Source organism: Patiria miniata, unplaced genomic scaffold, assembly GCF_015706575.1.
Source record: "Patiria miniata isolate m_02_andy unplaced genomic scaffold, ASM1570657v1 HiC_scaffold_22, whole genome shotgun sequence".
NCBI lineage: Eukaryota > Metazoa > Echinodermata > Asteroidea > Valvatida > Asterinidae > Patiria > Patiria miniata.
Window position 1 is genome coordinate 7771703 of NW_024037061.1, and position 27579 is coordinate 7799281.

Sequence of the window (27579 nt, forward strand, 5' to 3'; positions counted from 1 at the left end):
TGCATGACAAAACTAGAAAGCACTCAGAGAGCGCAAACTTCCGCCAAGGCTAAACAATTCCCCGCCATAATTTTTATTGTCAGTACACCCATATACATGTACTTGCATAAATTGTGAAGAATCCTTAAAAAAAGTCCTGGATCGAGACCCAGATCTTGATAACTGCCAAAATCAAATTGATTGGTACCTGTACCAAGGACCACCCCTGAAAAAAAATTGTCATGCAAATCCATCCATAACTTTTTATTTATCTTGTTAACGGACAAACCAACAAACTAACCAAATCCAATGAAAACGTAACATCCTTGGCGGAGGTAACAGCCAAAATAATTTGTGATACAGCAAAATAGCGTTGAGCTAATACATGTACATGTATGCTGTTGAAACATTTTTAAAAAAAGCAAACGGCGAGCGTTTATAACAGAAGTAAATGTAGTTAACACAACTGGAAACAAATTGTTGCCTGGTTACTAAGTTTTATTACCTGTAATAAGCCACTTGCGAGTTAAATTTGAATAAAATCTGGAACGCTGACTTAATACAATGCTTTGCACGTTTTAACCTAGCATTCTCCCGACCAAAGAGACTGTTACTATATCACGTGATTCGGGGCAAGCCTTATGCTAGCAACCCCCAGCTCCGGCATGGTCTGGTGTCTTTGTGCCATTCTCACCCATTGTGAACGATGTATTGGTGCTGAGCGTCTCTTACGTAACTATGCAAGAGCTTGCCCCGAATCATGTGATTAGCAACAGTGTCTTTGGTCTGGAGAATTCACAGTTAAAATGTGCCAAGCATTCTGAGCAAGTCATTGTACCAGACGTTTTTCAGATGTAAATCCCAAAGGGTATAGGTTACACGCAAATGGCTTATTAGCCAAATGATACACATATGTAGTCTAATTACAAAGAAAAAACAGAATCTGATGGCCACTAAGAACTGGATGTGTGAAAGATAATCACAAATCTTGGAGGCCATTTTATTTGCTCTTTCTCATTTCCCCCCCCCCCCCCCCCCCAAAAAATCACATTCCAGTTGTCATGAAAACGAACTAACAAAATAAGCCATCTGGTACCATGACCTGCTCGAATGCTTGGTGTATTTTAACTCTGAATTCTCTAGGCCAAAAAGACTAACTTTATCACGTGAATCGGGGCAAGTCTTACACTAGCAACCCCCAGCTCCGGCATGGTCTGGTGTCTTTGTGCCATTCTCACCCATTGTGAGCAACGTATTGGTGCTGAGCATCTTTTATGTAACTATGCAAGAGCTTGCCCCAAATCATGTGATATAGCAACAGTGTCTTTGGTCTGGAGAATTCAAAGCTAAAACGTACCAAGCATAAGAGCAAGTCAGTGTACCAGATGTTAAAAATTCACTCGCAAAGGGTATAGGTTATTCGCAAATGGCTTATTCCACTATTTACGCTATTCTCATTCCTGGATGTATGCTGTTTGGAGTTGAAAGGCTTTTAAAGTTCAAACTTGCTTTCTACTGCCTTAAAAAGTTGAAGATTTCATTTTAATCTTAAAGACTGTAATCGGTAAGGCTGGTTTATATCTGTGGTCAAAATGCAGTGAATTTCATGATATCGACAACTGTACTAACATTGTGATGCTTTCGTTTTCACTCTTAATTCGGGTTAAATATGTGACCTGCCACCAAAAAAACCAAAACATAAGGGCTGACTTTTTAAGAATTGAGATGTTTTTATTTCTATATCCAGCAGAACAAGAGTTTTCTAATGGTATGTAACATTGGGGGTACTGAAATTGGTAACAGAAATATAGACAGCCAACTAAATTGAAGTTGTTAACATATTTTTTGAGAAAATGGCATTGAAAAATCCCCCAGTTGTATTACAGTGAATGAACAGGAAATTTAAAAAATGGGAAAGAAAAAAATGGGAATGATAGAAAAGGACTTGCAGATTTTCACCTGAAAACAAAAATCAACTGTCCATTCCAACTTAAGGCTCATATTGTGAGTGACAGGTCAAATATATCATCCTGGCTTAAAGAAAATCACAGCTCTCAGTACAAGTGTTTATTTCACCAACAGAGAATCCAAACAACACAGCATAATTCCAAGGAGCTGTTCCAGTTTTACGATCATTTCCCAGTTGATTTCTGTTTCTTAGTCTTACTCATCTTCTGATCCTTCTCATACTGCTCTCGTCTGTTGGTCAGCTTCCGAACCTTCAAAGAGACAAAACAATGAAGTATTATGAGCATTTATTCTAAGAATCCTCCCAAATCTACCAAAATCCAACGCTGTGCAGTGAAGGAAAGGCAAATTCAAGCCCCTTGTCAAGTAGTATTGGTTTGGCTGTACAACACTTCACAACCTTTCAAGTTTTGCACAACCACTTTTGCCCATAGAGGTAGCACCCACACTTCAAATTCCTTAGAGAAGATGAAGTATGGATAACACTTCAAATTCCTGCACAATTCTTTTGTGTGGTTAAAGCTCAGGGCAAGCAGTGTTTTTTTGTGTGCAGTGACTCTCTGTGTGACACAGTTTCATATCACTTCACTTGAAACTGACATGCAGGGTTTTACAGCATTTTACATATGGTTACTACATTCCCGCTAGGAGGGTTAACCATCATAATCAATTCAACCAGGTTTCCGTGCTGGCATTTTTTATTGAGAGGGTGTTACAGGGTTGATTTTTTTTCCAGAGTGCAGTTGAATTTTGTGAATCTAAGTTTGGTGGCAATCCAACAAGGAAAGTTGTGCTTTGTACTATGGCTATGATCATCATGGTCAGGGGGATGTATCATTCCATTGGCCAAATGAAATGTCCTTGGGCAAGACACTTTACAAAGACTGCCTTCGTTTTACCATAAATGCTTATGGTTCTTGTAACAATAGACTGTTTGCAGTGAGCCCGTAGCAGGGCGATTGATAATAATCATAGTTTTCAGGGCCCAAGTTTATGGAGCTCCCCAGCACAGCAACTTGCTAAGAACAGAAAAAAATGCTTAGCAAGGATTGTTTACCAGCCAAGAAGACATGCAATTTATATTGATTGTGACTGGTACTCGGCTGATCGCAGCTTAGCACATAAAATTGCTGAGCAGATTTTGTTCTGCTTCCCTGAAAGTGGACTGTAGTTAACTAGATCCTTGAGAATGGAGCGGAGTTTGGAAGCGATAGAATTTTAAGCTAGTAATCGGTGCCACTGACCTGTTTCTGTTTGGTCTTGCGTTTCTTCATGAGTTTCTGGTACAGCCGTTTGCGTTTCTTGGTCATCATCATTTCTTGCAGGGATCGCTCCATCCTGGCTTCCTTCTCGGCTTCATAGATGACGTTGACTGGCTGCACCTGACCGGCCTCCACAGACAACCTGGAGGATTCGGCCGTCTGAACATCAGGAGAAATCACATCAAAATCAGTCAAAATCAATAACAAAATGTTAATACAGAGGAACACCGCTATAACAAACATCGTGGGATCCACAGAAAGTGTTCGTAATAACGATCCTTCGGTATAGCTATTTTGAACCGCCGGTACCCTCTTTTGACCAATAAAGAACTGGCATTTCTCACATCCTGCGGTCGCACAAGGAGTCGTCAGGAAACTTTAGCTACGGGTGGTTTTCCCTTTTATTCCTTGGGGAAATAATAGCCATCTATCGCTCTTGAACCTTCAAACACGATGTAACCATGGGTGGTTAGATGTTCGGGAATTAAAAGTGGCCCAAATAGTGTTTAATACATGTTAAGCTGTTGACTTTTTCAACAACAATGTTCGGTACGTTTTGTACATTAAAACCGGGAGCCAAGCATGATGTTCGGTATAGCCGAATGTTCGGTATAGCGGTGTTCGGTATAGCGGCGTTCCACTGTAGGGTCAAGACTATTGAACCTGAGGCAAATTGAGCAAAGTATAATTCCAACATCAAACCAAAGACTACAAAAGCAACAGTTGCCGTTCTGAACTGAATTGAGCCCCGATGTAATGTTTATGTCTGTCAGATCCAAAGGTACTATCTAATGACGTACATGTAACTAAAGCTCCGTATGTATATTTGCAGCAATCCTTCCCGACTCCTCCAAAATCCACAACTGCCAAGGAACCTAATGCTACCTCTACTAGCATGAACACTTCTGCTAAATCCCCTCTTAACACCTTGTGGACTTGGAAGGATCACGGAGGGTGAGGGGAAATAGTCTCACCAAGATGAGCATCTAAAGTATTTCAGACTTTAAAAGTATACTAGAGTCCAGGGTTAAATCTAGGCTGTGGCCAGTGTTCAGGTCTAGTCTGGATTCAACCCATTTTCTAGTTTTAGATTCACTTAGAAAAAGTCTGCGTTTTTGCTGTTATTACCCGAGACCCTGATCGAAAGTTTACATCAATACCGGTGGCAAGTAAAGCAGTGTTGCAGTCGAAGTCATCACAAATCCTCCACTTTCAAATCAATTCACAAGCTATTCAGACGATCTGAGTCAAAAGTGGAACAAACTTTCTGACCACTCCTTTGTTGTTCATCACCTACTACTTGTGAATGGACTTGTGATTAACTTTCTACTGGACCTGTCAACCGCCTCAAACAAGTTCAGCGGGCGGCTGCACAATTTGTCTTCAGTGACTTCCGGAGACACATCTGTGTCTGGCTTGATTAGCACCTTGGGTTGGGAGCAGCTCCACACTAGACGTCTGGTCTCACAACTAACCATGTTTTATAAGATTCATCATGAGCTGGTTAACATAGAGTTCCCACCCATCATTCAACCAGCGCCATTATAGGAAGACATGACCACCAGTTGAAGTTCACCATACCAGATGCATCCATAGATCCGTACAATTACTCCTACCCACAATCCATCCGATTATGGAACCAGCTACCAACAACCGCTGTGCTGTCACCATCCATAACCAGTTTCCAGGAAGCCGCCCTTCTAGCTATCAGAGGAATGAGGCTTCCTGTAGGCTCACATCTCCTCTAGTTCATCACAAGTAGTATGTTTTTAATGCACCCTAAGTTCATCGTTCATTGTCTTCGTCGTCCTGCACTGTTTGGTGACCACCTATTTTCTTTCACTTTAATTATGCACTTTGCCTGTGACGTCACTTCTGCACCATCCTAGTATAGCTGACTAGCTGAATAAGGATTTCACCACTCAAGACTCAAGACTTGTGGCGGACTGGACTTAAACACAGTTGTTTAGCTACAGTGTGATTATAAAAAGTTTGGGCTGCAGCTAAGACTCAAATCAACTCTAGACTTGAGCCAGCTTTTCCAGTTATACACCCAAGTAGACTTCACGTCTGTGTTTTTGCTCTCATTACCTAGGACTCGGACCTGCAACGAACTACATCAGTGATAACTAAGTTAGCTAGAGTGTGGTCTTGTTACCTTTTGTTTCTTGTCATGTTTTTGCTCCTTGCGGTCTTGTTTCTTCGCAAGCTGACTCAAGTGTTTCTCTTCAGCCTCAGCAAGATGAGATTCTTCTTCGTCTTCGCTAACCTCCTTGTCATCATCGTCGTCTTCATCATCATTGTCATCGTCTTCTTCGGTATTCTTCCCTGTTGAAAGCAAATATTGTTTAAACTTCACACTTTGTTTAAGGCATACATGTACATAGTTTTATTTGCATTTATCCCAAAAGTAACCTACCAAATTATTGTCTAAAAGCTTACTTGGGTCAAAGATCGTACCGGTACTAAATACCTGTGAAATTATTCCGTCTGGCTCGCTGTCATTTAGGAGAAATTAAGAAATGTAGGTGATTTCCAACGATCAGTCAACTGACTGATTTTGGAATAAAGAGTTCAACTGACAAAATCGTGTTTCGTGATCAAAATATTGTGCATGGTTTTTTTAAAAAACTGTTTTCTCAAAAAGTGTAATTTCCACTGAGCTGAAAGTTAAACAGCTTAGGTTTTAAACACTCTTCTTTGGATTTTGAGTGGTGTTATGACTGGAAACAAACAAAATACTTGAAAAGCAAATGATTCTAAATGCCTTTCACTTGGTAATGACCAACCTCGCATTACATTGTGAAGAGGATTGTAAAGCACAAATGGTAGGTGTACAAAAACCGCTTTGAGTCACCCGATACAACTGCTTTCCTTAGAAATTTCAATGAAGGCATTTACAGATTTGTGTACTAAGTTAATTGAAATCATCTTACTAGCTTATTCAGAAAACGAAATTTGTAAGGTGGGCGGTGAACCCACATACTTGAAAATGCAAGTACAGCTGTTAAATCTCCCCCAACAAAAAATTACAAAATCAAAACAAAAACTTCCATCAACCAAACAGCTTCATCGGCTTTATCATATCAAACAACTAAATGTTCATTTTTGGATGTGAACCCACAAACATGTAAATGCAAGTCAAGCTGCTCTACCACTTACCTGTCTGGATGCCCATCTGTCGGTCTAGCAGTGTCTGCTTCTCTGGAGGTATGTAATCACCCTCTTTCTCCTGAACGAACGGGGAGAGATGAGGAGGTAGAACCACCCCAGGGAAGTATTCCTCGACTGGCAGGAGGAGACGGGCATTGACGCTGTCAATCACCCACTGGGGTTGTATGTAGTATCTGAGGAATAAAACAAGTAGGAATAATGATGAATACGCCCTTGGCGGGATGGGAACCATATACCACTAAAGTGCAAGTACAGCTGCTCAACCACACACTTTCAAGTAACAGCAAATGAACCCCAAGCCCTATAGATTTTGAATGAGAACCTTCTGGAATACTAATCTCTAACACAGCCAGTAACACAATTATTATTGGCTTTTGCTCTTGAACTCTGTAACTTTAAGCACTGTGAATTCAGTAGTGTACATGTATGAAAGCCTGTCAGAAACGTTTCACACGTACATAAACATATCAACATCAGTCACAGTAACACGCTGAGAATCATTTTATAACTCACAAGTTATATAAATTGCGTGCGTGACATTTTGGCTCCGACCCCCTTTCAAAATCTATTCATAAATACCTAAGACAGTTTACGCATTCCTATTGGTCGAGAGCCCGTCACGTGGCCGGTCTTAAACGGATGATAAAGACATGGCTAGCTGGTCTTAAACACTTTTCCAGTGTCACAATAAAATGTGGACTCCTAAAAATCCAGTGCCTCTTATCATTTCATTGGTTGAACGTTCACAATCCTCACGTAGGCATGCGCAACACTACCAGCGAGTCAGAATTTTATAGTTCTAAATTCAAAACGCAAAGCGCCAGGTGCGTTCTGCGCGACATCGCGCAGAACATAAAAGGGTTGTTTACATCCTACTCGCCAGCTGAACACTCCATTATTTTGCAAGAGGGATGTTTCAAAAGCATAAAGTGAATTTGTTGAACAAAATCGGGATGTTTTGAATGAATTATATGATTTTTTTTTACCGAAAAGGTATTTATGAATGGTAATAAATATGTGCTCCGTCGGTATTTATCACTCTGTTTAAGACCACTTAGATTCTGGGTGCTGATATCAGCACCCAGACTCTAAGTGGTCTTAAACAGAGTGATAAAAACCTCCGGAGCACACATTTATTCCCTTATTAAAAGTAACATTATTTCATTTAAGTTGGGGTAGTTTAGAATAAGCTACAAAACATTCTTGTTATGACGCTTCCTGAATCCCACAAAATCCTTCACCATCATTCTTTTCAAGCCCCAACTACAGTAACAGATTGACTGGGCTCTACCTTTCTCAATCCTGCAAAATACCTCAATAACTTCTGGCAGACATGAACATCATGAGGGATAATAACTATGATGTTGCTGGCTTACCTTGAGAGATACTCCTTGCGTTGCTGCGGTCTATCCACAATCTGATGTGTGATGCTTTCATCCTTGACATCGTATGTCGCTCCAATGAACATTGTCTTGTCCCATGAGACCTGACCACCAAAACATCTACAAAGCCAAATTCAAGGGTTACTTGTAATTGCCTAAAAAACTTATACAAGAGTTCATTAAGCATAGTTGTATTTGAAACCCAAAAGCACAATATCCCTAACCCTCCAGGGTATGTTTTCTAGAACCCTGCCAAACGTAGCAACATGCAACACTTGACTAAGTGACAAGCCTGCCAAATGTAGCAAGATCCATCAGGGGGAAAGTCTCATGGCAGCACTGCCTCAGAGTCCGTGGTCACTGAATGCAGCAGGATACGACTCTGGCATTGTTCAATGGGACTTAGCTCTCATTGTTTCAGAGCTGGCCATTCATGCACTGGTGTTGGTAGCTGAATGCATCAAAGTGCACCAGTTCTTTTCCACCCGATGCATCGTTTTGCGTTTGGCAGGGTTAGGGATATTGTATCTAGCTTGTCACATATACTGTGTAAGCATATGCATACCCACCTGGGCACTACTTTTAGCCAAACGGCAGGGACCCTGACACCACGTGTTAGACTTGTGATTATTTGTGGCTTGCATCCATATCAATGCCTGGTGCCTTTGTTTGAAAGTTGTGTAGACAAACAACATATGGGATATGCAACAACAAACTTATAGACTCCTTGCACAAGTACCCCCTCAATGGTTACAAAGGGAGAGTTGGGGGAGACCACTGGGAGGGACTTGATAGACCTTTATCATGCTGCCACCATTTCAGTCATGTTCCCTGTATCCAATAACAGTACTGAACGATACTGTTTTTGTGCAAAAAGGAACCAGACTATTTTTCCTTCCAGCCTCGCTTTGGTTACGTTGATTTGAATGGGAAAAAAATCAAGATGGCCGCCACACAATAATGGTCTATTGGGCGTACATTGCCACCATATACGCGGCACTCGCATGAAGATAACAATAAAATTCTAAGATTTGTTTCTCACCGTATGACAAATGTTAGCATTTCTCTGGGCACTTCTCGTGACAGGAAGAACTTGCATCCTTCAAACAATGTCTTGAACTTGGCTTCCTTGTCTTGCTCTGCTCTGGCTTCTTGCACCGCCTCACTGTCCAGGCTCTGCCAGACAAACAAAAAGTCTAAGTCAACGAAAGTCCTGAGGGTTTACAAAACTAACGGAACACTTCACAACAATGGTATGATTTTGTTTTCAGAAATATTACATTGGATAAAAATCTATTTGGTTAAGACCAGAATTTTTCATTTTGACAACTATTTTATTTTGAAGTCTTAAGCCACCCTCAGGTCGAGTTTGCGATGACACAGATCAGTTGGCGACTGACTTTTCAGGATGAATCTATGCCTGAGCCACGACCGTCGGAAAAAAAATTAGTTGCGGCCCGAGTGTAATTGCGACGACATCAAGACGATCAGAATCAGTTGGCGCTCAAATAAATCAACAATTGCAAGGGTAGGAACATTTCAACTTTTACGACGTGTTCCCGACAGGCGGGAATCAATCAATCGGAATTGGATTAGTGGTCTTAAACATCACTGACTAGTGTTTAAACGGCGGCTTAAGACCACCCACATAATGGGATCTCGATTATTAGGAATGGGTAGATTGTCTCAGGTTTTTACAAATCTTTGTTTAAAATCATAATCACCACATGACTAACCACATAACAACAACATGACAGCTTGCTAATGCCGATTCAGATCAGATAAACTTACCCCACCAGCCATCAGTTCTTCATCCTGCAAGTTGACCTCTTCGTCTTCCTCTTCTGTGATTGGTTCCTTGCTGACCTTTGCCAGGTCATGGGTCAAGGCCGCGACCCTTTCCTCTTCTTCCTCTTTGTCCATGCAGAAATTACTCTCATTCTCCAGCTGTGTCGATGTGCGGGATTTCTCCGTCAATGAAAGCTGTCAATAACAACCACGATACAAAACTTGAGAATTACCCAAAATAACAAATATGGAGATTGATATTGATATTTTATAGAATTTAACCCACAAGTCCATGTCTAGATCTTTTCGTTGTGATGGAGACACCATTACAGATTAGTGGAAATCTTCCTAAAATGTACATGTACCAGACACACACTGAAGAGCAGCGTGGCTATGATGTTTGACTCGTTTGGAATGCTGCGATGGTTTGAACCCGGCCGTGGGGAACATGGTGTTTGTGTTCTTAGGCAAGACAATTTACCTCAATTCCCTCTCTCAACCCAGCAGTATAAATGAGCACTTATGAGGATATAGAACAGGTTGCACTGATCCCAAGCTAATGCACGAAACTAGTGTCATGACATGATGAGCTGGGGTAATAATTGTGAAGTGCTTTGAGACATTTGTATAAAGTGATAAGCATTACATACATGTATTTGATTATTAATGCCATAATTACAGAAGTACCAATACAGAACACCAGCCAGCAAAGTTCCTAATGTACTAGCCTAAAAACAACGCATCATAAGTACAAGCCAATGAATACATAATAACCCAAAGACACAGCTGGTCCTCAGCATTAGTCTCAATTTATATTTGCAGTGCAGAAATAATGGCAAATAGGAATAAAAAGAAAACATCACTGTCACTGGTCTTAGAGGGGCCAGCCTATAATCCTCTCTGTATCTAAGGCCACGTCCGAATTATTCGACTACGGCTGAAAATTACACACGTGGCTATGGAAGCGGCTGCAGCCACTTCACATAGACTTGTGTGTTATTTCTAGCCATAGCCAAGTAATTAGGACGTGACATGACTAACTGACTGACTGTCACTGGTAAATTAGACTTGTACAAGTCTCACCTTGGCCCGAACAATTGAAGTTGCTGGTCCCAGAGGGCCAGCCTACAGTCTTCTATGTACCTATCTCATGACTGAGTGACTGACTGACTCTCCGACTGTCACTTGTGAATTAGACTTTAGCCTCACCTTGGCCAAAAATTTGACTCAAATGACTACCTTTTCAAACCTCTTACACCAAATTAGTCCGAGACCAGCTTTACTGGGCCCAATTTCATGGCTCTGCTAACCACAGAATTCCGCGTTTACGATCACCATTCTGTGCTAATACTGCTAGCATACAAATTCTGTGCTAGCCCTGTAAGCACAGAATCCTTAGTTATGAGATGTGCGCATGTGCAAAAGTGAAACTTCCTGGTTAATTTGTGAAATACGCTTACCGTAAGCACACAACTTTCTGCTACAGTAAGCTGGGATTTTTTTATAACGGTAAGCAGAGCCAAGATATTGGGCCCTGGGCCCAATTTCATAGCGCTGCTTAACAGTTAGCAGAAATGTTGTGCTTACTACATGTATAGCACAAAAACATGCTGCTTAAGCACTATTTCATGGCATGGATGTGCTAACGGTTGCGCGGGCATGGAGATTTCTATTGTGATGTCACTGATTTAAGCAATTTTTCCTCTATGATTAAGCATGCTTTCGCTGTGTTTACTGCCTAACAGTCTCTATGAAATAGATGGAGGCTCGGTAAGCACAAAGTCAGCTGTTAAGCAGCGCTATGAAATTGGGTCCAGGTCTTGCCTAGTCTTTGTTATGAAGTTATTTGAAATACCTTTGGAGGATAGTGCAGGTTGATGGAAGCATAGAGTCTGAAATTGATGAAGCCAAGCAGGTTGCTGTAGAACTCCACAAATGTGGACATGATTCTCAGATCAATGTCTCTCGGCCGCTGCAAATAGAAAATAAAACAAAATCTTTGTATTAAAATCGCATGGTACTACATAGACTGCTTGCACGGTGCCCTCTCACTGAGGGCAGTGTTTGTTGTTTAAATGTAGCAACAATAAAAGTACAAAGTGTCTACTCATGCGTTTCACACAGGAACAAAAACCTGTTCTTAAAGGGAATATACATCATTTGCTTTTGCTGTAATTTTCAGAAATGGATGGAATTGGGGGGTTGGAAATATATAGCAAATATAGTTACACTGACTTTTTTGAGGTTTTGGGTTCGAAAATGCTATAAAAACCAAGAAAAACAATCATTTTCCTGTAGTCTGGTTCCCTGACTCCATTTAAGAAGAAACAGAGCAGTTTACATATATTGGGGAATTGTAAGGTCAGGGAACCAGTCTAGCTGGCTTGTACCCGTTCATAGGTGTGTAATCGATTGCAAACAAGTGCGATGGTCAACTGGGGCCAGTATTTGAAAAAAGCCAGTTTTTTCCAACGCTGATCGGCCGATCAGCGTTGGAAATTGATACAAAAATACCCCTTTTCTTGAAAATGACAGTATACCAGGTGCCATGATTTTACAGGATGCTTTACACTGTCATTCACTAACAGTCCAGCAAGGTATTTCAAAATGATTTGGTAGTTTTATTTTTTGATGTTTGCAAATGTTGTATTTTCCCTTTAAATGTCAAGTTAGATGCAAGGGGTCTAATATTTCATGAATGTTGTTATTAACCCTTCTAGTCTTCTGCACTTCACAACCCTTCATGTTTTGCAAAACCATGATTGCCAGTAGAGTCAGCACCCATTTCAAATTCCTTTGAGGTAATCTGCGGAGTATGGATAACACTTCAAATCCCTGCACAATTCTTTTGTGTGGTTAAGCTCAGGGCACGCAGGCAGATTCAGTCACGCTTCACTGCTCTCCTCAGTGTTGTTTTTTTGTGTGCAGTGACTCTCTTGTGTGACACGGTTACTGTAACACTTCATATCCCTTCACCTGAAACTGACCTGTGGACTTTTGAAGGGTTTTACATATTGCTTTGAATATTGACCTCTCACTGGAGAGTTAATCGCAAGTACTCAGTGCCAGACGCAATCAAACCAGTATGTTTAAGCAGTGTGTCCAGCACACCGAGCTCTTACACAAGAAGACCCAAAGCACCACCTACTGGTTATGCATGGAATCCATACTGCAAACCATGGTATGGAATTTGATTAAGTCACGGTGGTTAGAGTTGATGTTTTCACAGCTGACACGTTTACGTTATTGGCATACCATAAGATCAATATCGCAGGGTGACCAAGATCATCCAAAGCTTGAAAAACAAAACTTATACAGAAAGATTGATGAAGTTGAACATGTACGAATTTGGAAGCAAGACGACGAGGTGACCTGATTGAGGTTTATAAAATCCTAAACGGCTTGGAAGGCATTGAGGAGAGCAAGCTCTTCTAGAGACACGAAAACCCATTCCAAGTCAGAGGTCACAACCTAAAGCTCTACAAACCAGGATTAAAGAAAGGGTTGAACTGCAGAAAAAAACTTCTTGTCCATCCGAGTTATTTCTGAATGGAACAACCTCCCATCACGTGGTGAATGCAGCCTCAACAAACCTGTTTAAGAACCATGATGCCTATTAGAAAGAAATGGGATATGGGGTCAAAGGCTTAGCCTATTCAATCCCCATCAACCTAAGTGTGTAAGTTAGTAAAAGTGACTCAGTGCATGAACAGAAGTTGACGCTTGGTGGCCACCTTTAAACCCCAGTGAGAGGAACACGCCGCATATGTGCACTCGTTCTCATGCATATGGGAGTGGGACAATATATTAGAGTACGCATTACTTGTTATATTCAGAATGATCACAAAACCTATGGCATCTCTGCATGACAGTGGCGGATCTACAGAGGAGTTTAGGTCTAACCCCCCTCCCCTTGTGCCGCAGGGAAAATCATGCAGAAAAACCACATCAATCTCTGTCTTGTCTTACCGAGTAGTTGAAGCTGTAGGGTACGATCCATGTTACGGTTTGTCCTTGAATCTCCCCTTGGTAGTAGATACCTTTGATTGACAAAAACACCTGCAGGAAAATGCAAAACAAAAGCATTTTATTCCTCAGTCATTAAATTCTTTTTATGTTTCACAATCAACCAGAAAATTGCAGTGTTGCTAATGTTGCTAGCATCGCGACTTTGGGCATGGTCCCTGGCTACATGGCATACATACGGGTTTATGGCTTCTGACTAGCACCCCTTGAGCAAAGAGGCTGGATAGTTCAGTTGGTAGAGAAGCGGAAGTGGTATTCCGGAGGCTACAAGTTCAAATATTTCTGCAATCGATTTCTTGTTCAACCTTACATCGATTCAAACCAGAAATTAATAGACTCCATTCAAATGAGCTGAGCCTTTTTGTAAATCTCACAAAATTCAAACCCAAAACAAACGTGTGAAGCCATTTGAAGGCAACTTTTAGACAAACCTTTCTGAGTGCTCTAGAAGCGATGACAAAATTCATAAATTCCACCATCAGCCGACTGCACAGTGGAATCAGTTTGCTTTCCAGTTTGGCGTTCTTCCTCATAGCAGCAAACGTAGCGCACATTGTCAGCGGATCGTCCAGATCGCGCAAGGCATCCACAAAGGTTGGATATCTGATTGATAAAAAGTGGCAAATGAGCAATAAATCCTCCGTCAGTGTCAGTTTCACTGCTACACTCTCTGGCACAGCAAGACACCAAAGCCATGGGAAACTGTGGTGTGCAGTTGCTCAGTCAGGGAGTGTGGCCTACTGGTTAGGGTTCATGACTTATGATTAGAGGTCAGGGATTTGAATCCAGCTGCTGGTCGGATGTTGTGTCCCTGGGCAAGTGACTTTATTTTACCACCACTTGCCTCTCTCCACCCAGGAGTATAAATGGGTACTGGCATTAGCTGGGGAGTAACCTGCGATGGACTGGTATACCATCCAGGGCGAAAAGAAATAAAGTCAGTCATTTCATGCCAAGGAAACCGGAGATATACACCAGCCTGATGGGTCATATTGGCTTGTGACAGACTTTACTAGTAGCTCAGTCACCATCAAAGGGTAATCTTTGAACTATAAGGTACATTTCCACCTGCTATGATTGCAAAGGTAATTGGCATTTGTGTAATGTGTGGGATTATGAGGTTTGTATGTTTGAAAGAAAAAGTGTGGTGCTATGTAGAACATGAATGAGAACACAGCAATGAGTGGGTAAATTAACATACTATACCTCATACATATTCATGAGCGAGAGCCCAATTTTAACTGGTCAATTAATCATCACACGCCACCTGCTAGTTTTGCTATGTACCAAGCAAACCCACAGGGAATCATGCACAGAGTCAATACGAATGCACAGGCAACAATCACATGGGTTACCAATGCGATTGTCAGCTATACCAGTACATGTGCTTTACTAGCAATCGTGGAATTGATGCATATATCGTTACATTTGTATGACAGTCTTATGGGCAGTGGAGACACATGCGATGCTTAGACACCTAGACAGTCAGATCAACTGACAGATAGACAGTGATAGTCACCTTTCTTTGACGATGTGGTCCACGTTATACACAGGTTTATTATCTTCTAATCTGTCCAACCGGCCCCACTCTCTCTTCTTTTTGGCCGTCTTGACTTTCCTGGCAAAAATCTGAAGAAAACAAAAATCAGAGAATCAGAAAATAAGCAAAGTCATTCATATTCTAGCAAGTCAATAAATGCACTGGAATAAGCAAGACTCTCAAAAGTCAAAAGAGTATTCCAGTTTCTTTTAAATTGCGGACCACGGCACATTTATAATTGGAAGAAGTACTGCTACCAGCATCGTGTACCGAGCTGAGATAAGCTTTTCCCAATCAAGACAGAGTGTGTTCCCAATTAGAGAAAAACAATGTCCTTACTAAAACTTCCAAGCACTTTAAATTATGTGATGGTCACTCAAATATGCAGATCCGAAAACCAAAGATGTTGCTCTGAATAACTCACCTTGTGTGCCCTGAATTTATAGATGATTGGTTCATGGGAGAGAAACAAGATATCCTTGCTGCGATAGAATGTTCTCATCGCCCTCTTGCCTTTGTTAGCTTTAGCTGGATTACTGGGCTGGACCGGATAAACCCCCTTGAGGATGCACAGCCGCCTGTGGGGATAAAGACGAGATCAAGATTAGGATCAGGAATTAATAATAAAAATAATATCAAGTTTTCACACTCAGTCAAATACTTTCTAAATGCTTCCGATGTAAAAGCTAAATTTATACACAATTCTTCACTGTTTTTACAAAGTTTCAGACAGACCTTCAATCTTGTATCAGTCATAAAGATACATTGAGAGATTCCAAAGTTGTTAATTTATTTCATTTTCATAATCTTATGTTGAAGCATTTGATGTTGTATTTCTGCAGGGTTGTTCACACCAAAGCTTGACATTTTGTAGCAATTTGTTCTTTACTTAGCTTACACATTTGTGTAAATTTATAATCTTTTGTTGAAGCAGTAACTGGTGACACTTCAGTGTTTTCCATCACCAAACCAGCTCCATATTTGGTAGAAACTTGGTACATGTAGTTTACACATTAAACATCACTTGCCAATCTGGTATATTTCTTGCAATTTTTAATTCTGTCCTGCTTTACCTGAAATCAACCAACGACAGCTGTAGTTTCTTGACTGCCGACGCCCTGGTGATAAAATTTGTGGCTGTTCCACTTGTAAACTGCAAAATAACACAGGCAATAAAACACATGTACACAAATTTTCATGAGCTCATCTAGGGATGTTATACGCATTAAAGCTACATTTTTTAGGCTATCTAGTTTCTCAAAAATCTCATTGAAATTACAAACATGAAAAATGGCATTCTTCTTTTTTTTTCCATTGACTTACACTGTACTTACATGTAGTTGTTAAAATGTCTGCATGTTGCTTATATTATTTGGTTTGGTGTTTATGTGTTGCATGGTACTTTCTTTGCTATTGTAGCCATTTTGCCCCTGTGTTGCATTGGACTTATACTACTTTTGGCACTCTTAAGGTGCATGTGGTATAATAATTTGATATTTTGAATGCTTTTAAATTGGCTTTTTAAGGTTTTAATTGTTTTCTTCTGGCAAATTAACTTGCATTTTAGTTTAGTTTGCTTCCATGTTTAAGTACATGTCACTGTAGCATTTTAAGTAACTTTTATATTGTTATTTTAAGTACTTTTATTGCCAACGTTTCATAGTTTTTATTGTGAGGCGCTTTGAGGTGTTTTACTATTGTTATCGCGCACTGGATCGACCGATCCAAAAGATGGACAGATTGCGCCCAACATAAATACATATTTTATGAACAACTAGTAGACTAGTACTAGTCATGCTAGTAGTAGTACTAGATGTTATTTTTTTATTCTTTTACTTTCAAGTTTCATGTATTGTAGGGGGTCTATTGTAGGCTACAAAATCCATTTGCTGTCATTGGCTGTGTAAAAACTAAAATATCTCAATTCCACTTTTTCACCTATGGTCCTAAACTACCAAAGCAAATGTCAGTAACTGACATAATGAGAAATCATTAGCATTTATTTGTTTGGGGACTTAAAATTCGTTTGGAAATTTTATTTTAATATGTTTAATTGCCTCCTCGTGTTCCTGTACTTCGTGACTTGCAGTTGCATAGGGCCTACTATTCTTTACACATTTGGTCGCAGATCCTTTCATAAATACAGACACAACACAGAGATGTGACACAAATAACAGACATTTGTTCATCATACATATAAAATGATGTAGGCCAATCGGGTGTCGGACGCTTCGCCCCATTTCCACGTCGCCCCATGTCACTTCGCCCCTAACCACTTCGCCCCATCCCCACTTCGCCCCATCCCCACATCGCCCCATCTCCGCTTCGCCCCATCCCCACTTCGCCCCATCCCCGCTTCGCCCCATCCCCACTTCGCCCCATCCCCACTTCGCCCCATTTAGTATGAAAAAGGTGAAGGCTAGGGGTGCAGACCAAATAAACTGCCAAAGACCCCAGATAATAAATGCTCCCAATTCTAGAAACTTAGGAAAAATACAAACTCTCTGATGAGGTGCTCGAGACACAGATGAGAGAAATGATGGCTCTATCCCATTCAGAGACGCCTCTCCTATTGGCTTGTGAATAAAATCATCAGCCGATGGATTCAAAAGAATCCGTAGGTATGGGTCAGTGAAGGAACTCACTGCCTTGAGGAAAATGTTCCGTTCACTCTCCAAGAGTGAAATTAGGATGTCAAAGGTATTGTCGTTCTCAGATAAGTGGGAGATGGGTTGGTATAGCCGGGTTGGGAACAAAGTTGGATCTTTTACTTCAAGCTTTTTTTCTCGGTAGGGGAGAGCCTATAGCTTGAGAGGTTGGTTATGAATTGTTCATTTGGTGATGGGCTAATTCTTTCCGTTGGTTAGCAATGAGTGAATCTGTTGAAATTGTTTTTTTTTAAGCCAAAAAAATAGATGAGATTTTTTTTTTTACATGTAACGGCTGGGGCGAAGTGGGGATGGGGCGAAGTGGGGATGGGGCGAAGTGGGAATGGGGCGAAGTGGGAATGGGGCGAAGTGGGGATGGGGCGATTTGGGAATGGGGCGAAGTGGGGATGGGGCGAAGTGGTTAGGGGCGAAGTGACATGGGGCGACGTGGAAATGGGGCGAAGTGTCCGACATTCGGCCAATCCTACGCAATACGCAAACACCTGGATTTGTACTGTCCGGATACTGGACAACGTCCTAAAATAAGTTCAGCATTGAAAGTGTCAACTTACCTTCTTTTTTTCTCGTCCCATTTTGACGGTCAAGTTATTACGAAACCTCTTGCAAAAGGTTACCGTATATTTGTGCTTAAAATCTGTTTAAAAATGATAAATAAATTCGACAGGACAGACATCAGCAACGCAATGAAAATGAAGTTGCCCAACTTTTTTTTTTTTTTTACACGTGCGTGGAAAGAAGTAGGACGCCCCCAAGAGGCGGAACTTGCACTTGATTTAGTCTGGCAACCATGATGTCATTGAGAAAATGTTCGAAGTTCTCTCAAGGACGTCTAGGTGGTATCGAGCTGATTTTTGTGCGCACAAAATACGTGAGCTGTAGCTGTTCGTTTAATTTTTGTAATTATTGCCAAAAGCAGGCCCTTTTCGTCGCTGAAAGGTAGATAGATTGCGAACTGTTGTGTATGGTATTGTCCAACAGGTGAAAAAGGTTTAATTGTCATTATTTCACATGCTCAATTTATAAATTTTATGATCGGAAGTGATTGTAGTTTTTGGTTTGTTGTGCACTTCAGTCAGAGGATAGGGTGGGGGGGGGGGGCGCTACTACCACGTGTATAGTTTAATTTTTCGAAGTGGCTATCGTTACGGCATTCGTTGTTTAGCGCCCTCAACGATACTTGGGAAAAAATTCCGTACTCGGACGTCACTTTTTCAATTAATTTTCTAGCGCCAAAAGTTACATCTTTTATGGTTATTCCTCCACTTTCCCTCCTCTACTCTCACCCTCTCCTTTCCTTAATTTCTATTTATTATTTTAATTAATCAGTCAGTTACTTCATCGGGATTCGAACCTCTGACGCTTGCTTGATACACGAGACTCTTAACCGCTAGGCCGCGCACGATCGCTGTTGCAAAAATCAATCTTTGGACGTATTTGAAGTATCCATTGAAATAAACTAAATATTCATGAGAAAATAAATATTCATAATGACGTATTGCACTATCATTGGCAGGCTCATGCGACGTCATGGTTGTTGATGTCACGTGTATAACGTGCCGCTGTCTTTTCAGCCACTACAATCAGTTTTGACCGGCTGCTTCAAGTTATTTCTGCACGACGTATGCATCCAAAATGTGCTCTAAAAACACATTTTGAGTAAATTTTTTTCACCTTTACACAGCTTTCTGGATTTCTCTTGGTTCAAACGACAAGGTGAGGTGACAATTAATATGTTTGGCAGCAGACAAATTGACATCCGAGTATGGAACTTTTCCCGATACTTTTTTTATACGCACGCAGGTATATAATTATTTGTTTTCCCATGTTTTGGTGAGCAGTGCGACAGCTCAGTCGATATTAGTGGGTAGGATTTTGCACTGCGAGGTTGCGGGTTCGCATCTCAGTTTTGCACTCGAATTTTTTTCCTTTTCTAACCTGAGGCTTTGGAGGATTTTTTTTAAAAGGGAAATAAAGTTTGAATTTCATAACGTTCAAATTCACTTTTTTCCTTCTAATTAATTTTTTTCTTCGCATGTTTTTATAAAAGTTGCAGTACTACCGTAACAATAGAAAATGGGAAATGCGTTACAGCTGCCGTAACAATAGCCACTGCGTTAATTTTTCAGTTGTCACTTTTACTCTCATTAATTTATTAAATAAGTGGATCTTATTCTTTGAAATCTGTGGGTTTTGAGGATTTTTTTAAAAAGGAAAATAAAGTCTCAGAAGTAAGAACCATTTGGTTGAATGATTGATGGACTGGTTCCAACAGCCAAAGATCGTTATGTTGAATATTACGTCAGGGAACCAGACAGTTCCGTAACAATAGCAGTTGAAAGTACCGTTAGGGCTTCCATAACGATAGCCATGGCAAATAACTAAACTGTGGTGGGCGGAGGTTCAATAAAATAAATGGTCATTGGCATTGGCAAAATGTCTTTTCCCAGACAATTGCAAAATGATAGACCTTCAAATTGGTGAGAAACAGATCTCAAAAAAAGTGTGGTTGGAGTTGAATTATTTTTTGGTTAATTGCGTGATCCAGAACTGTCGATGATCCGGAACTGTCGCACTGACTGTACTAGTATTTCTTGTTCCAGAAAATGGTTTCATTCAATGAAAGCTTTTGAATTGGAAGAAGTTGGCTATTTGACAACATTTGTTTGATGTAAATGATATTTAAATGTTCGCTTCAGGTAGCTCGGAATAACAAGCTCTCTAGGGCTCATGACATGGGAGATTTAGTGGTGAATCTCCCATGTCATGAGCTTTGGAGCAGGGTATTCCAAGCTACGCTTCAAATGTTGTTGTTTTTTTCCAAATCATTTTCTAGTCCAGTGAATGAATAATCCAACTAAATTAGACAATTAAGTTGAAACCCCCCCCCCTTTATTCATCAAAAGGAAATTGTGTGAAGAAATACATCCATTGTCTTTTCTAAATACTATTTGGATTTTTTTTTGCAGTCTTAGATGTTGCTTCCTTTGAGGAAGCTAATTCCCTGATGTCTGACAAAGCAGATGATGAGAACTCTTCCTTGGACACTCTGCTGGGCAAGTATGGAAGCAGCAAGGCATCCATCCAGCTGGCTCAGCACGGAGAATCCCCCACAGATGACTACGAGGAACAAGGGAATAGAGAGGAGTATACCAGTCAGTTCTTGAGAGAGATCAAAGAGCGGGCTCAAGTGAGTGCTGAAGGTCCTTGGGAAGGGGTTTGGCGGGGGGGGGGGGGGGGGGGGGGGGGCTAGTAAAGCATGTGACCATACATTTAGAAAACTGCTGGAAACAATACTAAATCCATGTTGGAGAATGTACATTTTGTGTTTTTAATTTTACATTTTTTGGTATTGTGCTCCACCCTACATTTGTATGTCTCTTATTGTTAGTCTTGGGAAAATTTTTTGTGGCAATTAACTTCAAGATGGGTGCTTGTAGCAATTTTCCTCTTCACTGATAAATGTTCAAATTTAATTACACTTGTATCTTTTGATTAGATTCTGAGTCGTAATGCTGCAAAGACCCGCAAGGCAGCTCTGCAACATGTGGTCAGCGAGGATAGTCACAAGACCAAGGCAGCTGCAGGTGCTACATCATTGGTGAGTTATTACATGTATCATTGTTGAAGTCTAGTCCATCACAGGTCCGTCACAGGTCCGTCACAAGTCCGTCACAAGTCCGTCACAAGTCCGTCACAAGTCCATCACAAGTCCATCACAAGTCCATTACAAGTCCATCAAAAGGCCATTACAAGTCCATCACAAGTCCATCACAAGTCCATCACAAGTCCATCACAAGTCCATCACAAGTCCATCACAGGTCCATTACAAGTCCATCGCAAGTCCATCACAAGTCCATCACAAGTCCATCACAAGTCCATCACAACTCCATCACAAGTCCCTCACAAATCCATCAAAAGTCCATCCCAAGCCCATCCTAAGTCCATCACAAGTCCCTCACAAATCCATCACAAGTCCATCCCAAGTCCATCACAAGTCCATCACAAGTCCGTCACGATTAACCTATCGCGGTAGAATCGCGTCAACGCAGCTTGTGAAATATTATCCAATTACATAATACACAAATGGACGCGGAATGCGCAAAGTCTGAGACAAATCAAACTTAACGTCTAAGGGGCATGGCTAACTCGCAAACGACGATAGGTCAATTCCATCACAAGTCCATCACAAGTGATGAACATCTGTTACTTGCAACTGTAACAGGAGAATGCTGTTGTCAGGTCATTTGAATTGCCAAAATCAATCTCCTTGATATGCTCCAATTTAATGGATATTTGACTGAAGATTTCAGCCACAAATAATTTACACAAGGGTCAGTGTCCAAACCTGGTAGTAAAAGTATGAATATTCCATTTTGTTTTCTGCACAGATTTGGTAAGGCTCCTGGTAAATTGTCCAGGGGTTGGAGTTAATCCAAAGTTAGATAATCAATGTTATAGTCAATCTTTTATCTTTTTCATTTCTTTGCAGGACTTGTTCATGGACGTCATCAGGAGGGCTGACATCTCAGATGAAAGCCAAACCGAAGCTCCAACTCCTCCAACTAGTGATGAGAGTCTCACAGTGTATTCCAACGACGATCTTCTCCCACCAGTTATTCCTCTAGACTCCGCCCCTGGACAAGGGAGGAGGAGGACACTCTGAACATTTCCCATGATTATTATGAGGGTCTTCAGATTGCGCCCTGGGGGACATCAACGACAGAGTCTTATGATGATGACAATGACAGCGATGACAGTGACAGTACCAGTGAGGAACTGATTGACAATGACGGCGACGATGGCATTGACGGCGAGGATGTTGATGGGGGCTGTGAAGACAGGAGAAGCTCAGCTCAGGATTCCAAACATTCTAAACCAGACGCAGATATTTCTTCAGATTTCGACCTCGCATCATATGCATCAAGTTTTACAAAGGTGGATGGTGGGAACGAAGAAGGTGAAAGCATAGATCAGGACCCGCAGTATTGGCCTCAAAGTCAAGCTTCGGGTTTAGAAGACTCTGGAGTGATGAGTTATCGGGGTAAAGCTGCAGGTGAAGAATCTGACATTGATGAAGAAAGTAGAGAAGACAAAGATGATGAGGTGCTTGAGGAGGAAGAAAGATTCAATGAAGATGGCTTTGTTGTGACATTGGAGGATGAGTCTTTACCCCTTGATCAAAATTCATCGAATTTTCATACAAATAGTACTGGAAGACTTGAAGATTCCGAGATGGTCACTGAGACAGATGATGAGGCAGTTCCGGCTGCTTTGAGAGGAATTCCGACAGAGCATGGCTTAGTTGATGGTGACAGGCTTGTGATGAGGCAGGATACGGACGATAATACTGAACAAATGAAGGATGATGGTGTTGCTGATGCTGCTGAATTCAACTTTGAGATGGAAGCTTGTCCAACTGGAATACAAGAGCCTGACATTGATGGTGCCTCATCCTTTCAAGGTATTCGCTCTGCCTCACCTGTTGCAGACATCCCATTCACCAGTCCTCTTGAAGATGTTGATCTTGAGATGAGTGGAAGGAAACATGTTGAGGAGATGGAGGGAGAAAGTAAAAGTGATGATGCAACACACGATTTAGCAGAGGATCCTGAGGCTCACACGTTGGCCTCGGTTAAGAAGCCTGACGATTCTACTAGTGACAATGTTGAGTTGCAGGTGTATACATGGAACCGAGGGGAAAATGATAATGCAGCTGAGAATGCATCCTTCGTTCCTTCTGAAGTTTCAAGTGAGACTGATTTTGATGCAGATGTTCAGGAGCGAGTGTCATCATTCCTGGATGAGATGCTTGGTGGAGAGGTCCCAGAGGAGAGAACACCGGAGGATAACAGGGAGGATAATGATGACGATTCGATGCTGAGAGCCAATCAAGAATTTTTACCTCAGATACGAAAACCTTTGCTCGATTCTGCGAGAGAGACAATTTCGTCAGAACAGGTCGCTAGAAATGAGGAAAATTCTGAAAGAAATGAGGTGGAAGAAAGATGGTCTGTGACAAGGCGGGAGAAGTCTGTTACATCAGTTGATTATTTCTCCTCACTCTTAATTCAAGATGATGAGGGTCCTACGGATGAGACCAGTCGCATCTCTCCAGGAGAAGGTACAGGGAATAGCACAGTAGAGGAGAAAATGATGCAGGAAAACTTGGACAATTCAACGCAAATCAAGGGCACCAACACCAAAGATGAAGAAGTTCATAAAGGAGAGATTGATGACGATGCTTATTTACACCAACCGGATGTTGATGTAGGCCAAAGTAGTATCTTTAAGAAATCAGAAGAGGCGACACAATCACCAAGATTGACAGAGGCTCCACATCCTCCAACTGCAAACCAAACCAGCTCAACAACCAAAGAAACAAAATCTCAGACAGATGTTCAAGACCAAAGCAAAGAAACTCTGCACACATCAGAAAAACAGCCAGTGAGTTCAAAACCAACTCATGCCGATGTAAAACCAAAAAACTTAACTGCAGGTTTGAGTAGAGAGCAACATCACACAACTGAAAATTCTGTAAAATCAAAGAAATATTTGGAGCAGACAAGGACAAACACAGGGCAAGGAAGAAACTGGAATCTCAAAGGTACTACTGGTCATAAAAACATCACTCATCGAGTTGAACATGGGAAAGACCAAGTGAATACGGCTCCAAACTCCACCAGATTTGGGCAGTGGCCAGAACAAATGACAGAAGTACAAAAGCAAGTGCCTCTCAGTCAGGATAAGTTGAACGATGAGTCAGAGTGTCCCAAGGCACCAGGTAACGTCCGTAGCCTGATAGCGAGGTTCAGCAGTGGCAGTGCCAGCCCCAGCCCTGCGGAATCCCCGCGGTCTGACAGGTCCTTCGATTGGACTGTCTCCTTTACTGATGGAAAGCAGAAGTCCAGGGAGAGATTGTCCAGCACTGGAAGCAGCAGCAGTAATCCTGGCAAGAAGACAAAGTCGCCTCAGGTAAGTGATACAAAAAAATGAAGATCTATTGTCTGGCTTTCGTAAACCTGCGTAGGAGCTAATGTGCCTCTGATGAAACTTCTTCTTGTGTATTTGTGATTTTTGTCAAATGACATCCAAACAGGTAGCTTCTAGAACAAAATTAGTTAGTGTAGACTTTGGTCACAACAGTAACAAGAAATACCTCAAAACCCTATAGACCGTGTGCATTCAGCAGCCATTGGTGCTGTTTATGTTTTTGAATTAAGAAACAATGAATGCACAGGAGATGTACTGATGCGTATGCCTGAATTTCAAAGAATCTTTGAGTATGGCCTTTTCCAAAAATTTAGTAGCCCAAAGTTATTACCCGTTTCTCTTTGTTGTTTTTTCCAGCTTCCTTTTGAAAAATCATCAGGTGAAAGTTCCAGCAACCCACAAGACATACCCTGGATGCAGGAAGTGAGAGAGCGTCGAAGGAGGCGAGAACAGGGAACAGTCTGGGGGAAGCTGCCTCGCTAGGTGATGGTGAAGACAGGGTGCAAGACCTAGCCTAACCTTAAGCCTTGTCCGAATTACTTGGCTGCGGCTTGAAAATACACACGTGCCTATATGGAAGTGGCTGCAGCCACATCCTATCCGCTCCGTTCACAAGTACCCCCTCACCGGCAAAGAAAGTACATTTGGGGGTGGCCGACCGACGCCATCTTGCCTGACTGCAATTTTGCCGAGAAGCGCAAAGCTCGGCCACTGCGTGCACATAGTACAAATCCCCTGGTGTACGTGCATCACACACAAGGAATGGTGCGCGTCAACCAGTGAAATGTCCCGCCCATGGGACGTCGTTGCTAGGTAAAAGGGCGCCCTCTTTTGTTTGTGCATGGAGCCCATAGACCTGTGTGTTATTTCTAGCCGTAGCCAAGTAATTTGGATGTGGCTTTGTAGTTGAAATTTAGTCAATCAGCACGAGTCAAATCACAAGTCAGGTTGTAGGTAACACGGCCCAATTTCTTGGTTCTGCTTACAGTTACGGAAAAGTCCCTGCTTCTGTGCTTACAGTAAGCCTATATCATGTGTTAGCAAGAAATGTTGGCTTCTGCGCTTGCATCCATCCCGTAACTAAGGATTCTGTGCTCAACAGGGTTAGCACAGAATTTTTCTGCTACTGGGGTTAGCACAAAATAGTGATCGTAATCACGGAATTCAGTAGCGCCATGAAATTGGGCCGAGGTTGGGAACAATAACAGAGGAAGGATTTTGTCACAGTTCATGTAAATAGCTTTTGATGTGACTAGTCCGAAAGTTTGGGACTCTCAATACTGTGTATGAGAGTTTTAAATATATGTTATGATATGTGCCAGTTATCATGGTTAGGAGAGTGTTCTAATGTGTTTTTTGATATGTGAATAGTTTTCGTTTTGCTGAAATATCACTAATCTTTACTGTGATCCATGGACAAGCTTGAAAAATGGCGTTTGTGTTCAAAATTCTATGACTGGAAAAGCACATGAGTGATTAGAATGATTCTTTCACTAAAAGAAGGCATATTAATTGGGCTTTCATATCCTACATGTAGCTCTGAAAAGCGCTACATGCAAAACTTCTTTAAAAGAAAATAGGGGGCGCCATTTGGGTTTCCTTTTCGTTTTACTCACCCTGTACATTGCGCACACAAATTTTGCCAAATATGAAAATCCCTAACCTGATTAAAAATGTCACTAAGTAGTCAGAGACATTTTTGAACATTTTGAACTCTAAATCTAGTAATACGAAACCATGTTAATTCTTTGTAAATATATCTCGTTACAGGATGAAATATAAGGATAAGGGTGCCATTTAATTAAAAAGATTTTATTAATTTGCACTAAATTGAAATTATGATATCAAAAATATATTTTTAAACGGACTTGTACATATTTCATTGACAGATTTTTTAGTCTAATATATTTTGGATTCTTATAGCTAACTTTATATTACAATACCAGTATCAGGTTCTTATAAAAGTCTTATAAAACATAAAATAATGTACAAAAAAATATTACTATCTCCTACACAGTGTAGTTAATTATTCATTTTGTTCATTATCAGTCAGTTGAAACAACAGTACTATGTACATTTGTCAGTTTACACAAGCTATTCTTTTAAGAAAGTGGTTGAATTTAAAACAGCTTTGCAAATGTAATTGCTGTTCCAATTTCATCTTATAATTTTCAAAAACAATCATTTTGGCAAGAAGCTTCAAAGCCCCCCCCCCCAAACCCCTCACTTTTGCCACAGACCCCGCCCAAAATAAAGCCACTTACCTACTCAGCCTCAAGTGCAATGGGTTCCACCTACAAATGGTTAGATTCAGAATAGGCAGTAATGCAGCTCCTATGAAATCTCTACCAATTTGTTTCTCTGCAACATTATCACAAAATCTAGAGGTTGGACTCTTATTTTCGACTTTGATCCAAACGGGAGCCTAGCTGCAAATAAGGCTGTGGTTTAGCATAGCGGTCTATATCGTGCCAACCAGACTGACCGTGCAGTTCTGTAACTTCCTTCTTGCCTTAGGATAAAACCAGATATTAATTTATGCCCATCTTGACACGTGTACACCGAGGAATAAGAATCAGTCCTGCTGGACTCCTCTTTTGTGAAGTTACCTTGCACAATGTGTAAACTGTACATGCAGCAACTTTAATGTGCACATAAATATGCACATGTATGTTCCTTTCGGGGTTTTGACAATAAGGATTGGAAACCATTTCCAGTGGTATAGTTTGAACTTTAGTCTTCCTCTTTTTTTTGCAATATAAATGTGCATAAGGTACTACATGTAATAAGTAGGTGGTTGG

General features: G+C 41.1%; 1 protein-coding gene and 1 pseudogene across 1 annotated transcript; one reads left to right on the forward strand and one right to left on the reverse strand.

Annotated features, from left to right (window-relative positions):
- Positions 1–1000: 1000 nt before the first annotated feature.
- Positions 1001–18511, reverse strand: LOC119730937 (pescadillo homolog). The gene is made up of 14 exons (XM_038204008.1): positions 18340–18511; positions 16193–16272; positions 15544–15697; positions 15099–15208; positions 14011–14182; positions 13523–13612; positions 11409–11525; positions 9557–9748; positions 8808–8941; positions 7760–7885; positions 6372–6556; positions 5368–5537; positions 3192–3368; positions 1001–2198 (listed from the first exon to the last, which is right to left on the reverse strand). Exons 1-14 carry the CDS (start codon positions 18358–18360, stop codon positions 2112–2114), a joined length of 1815 nt encoding a protein of 604 aa, XP_038059936.1. The 5' UTR covers positions 18361–18511; the 3' UTR covers positions 1001–2111.
- A 47-nt stretch (positions 18512–18558) lies between these two features.
- LOC119730938 lies at positions 18559–25569 on the forward strand (annotated as a pseudogene).
- The last annotated feature ends 2010 nt before the right edge of the window (positions 25570–27579 follow it).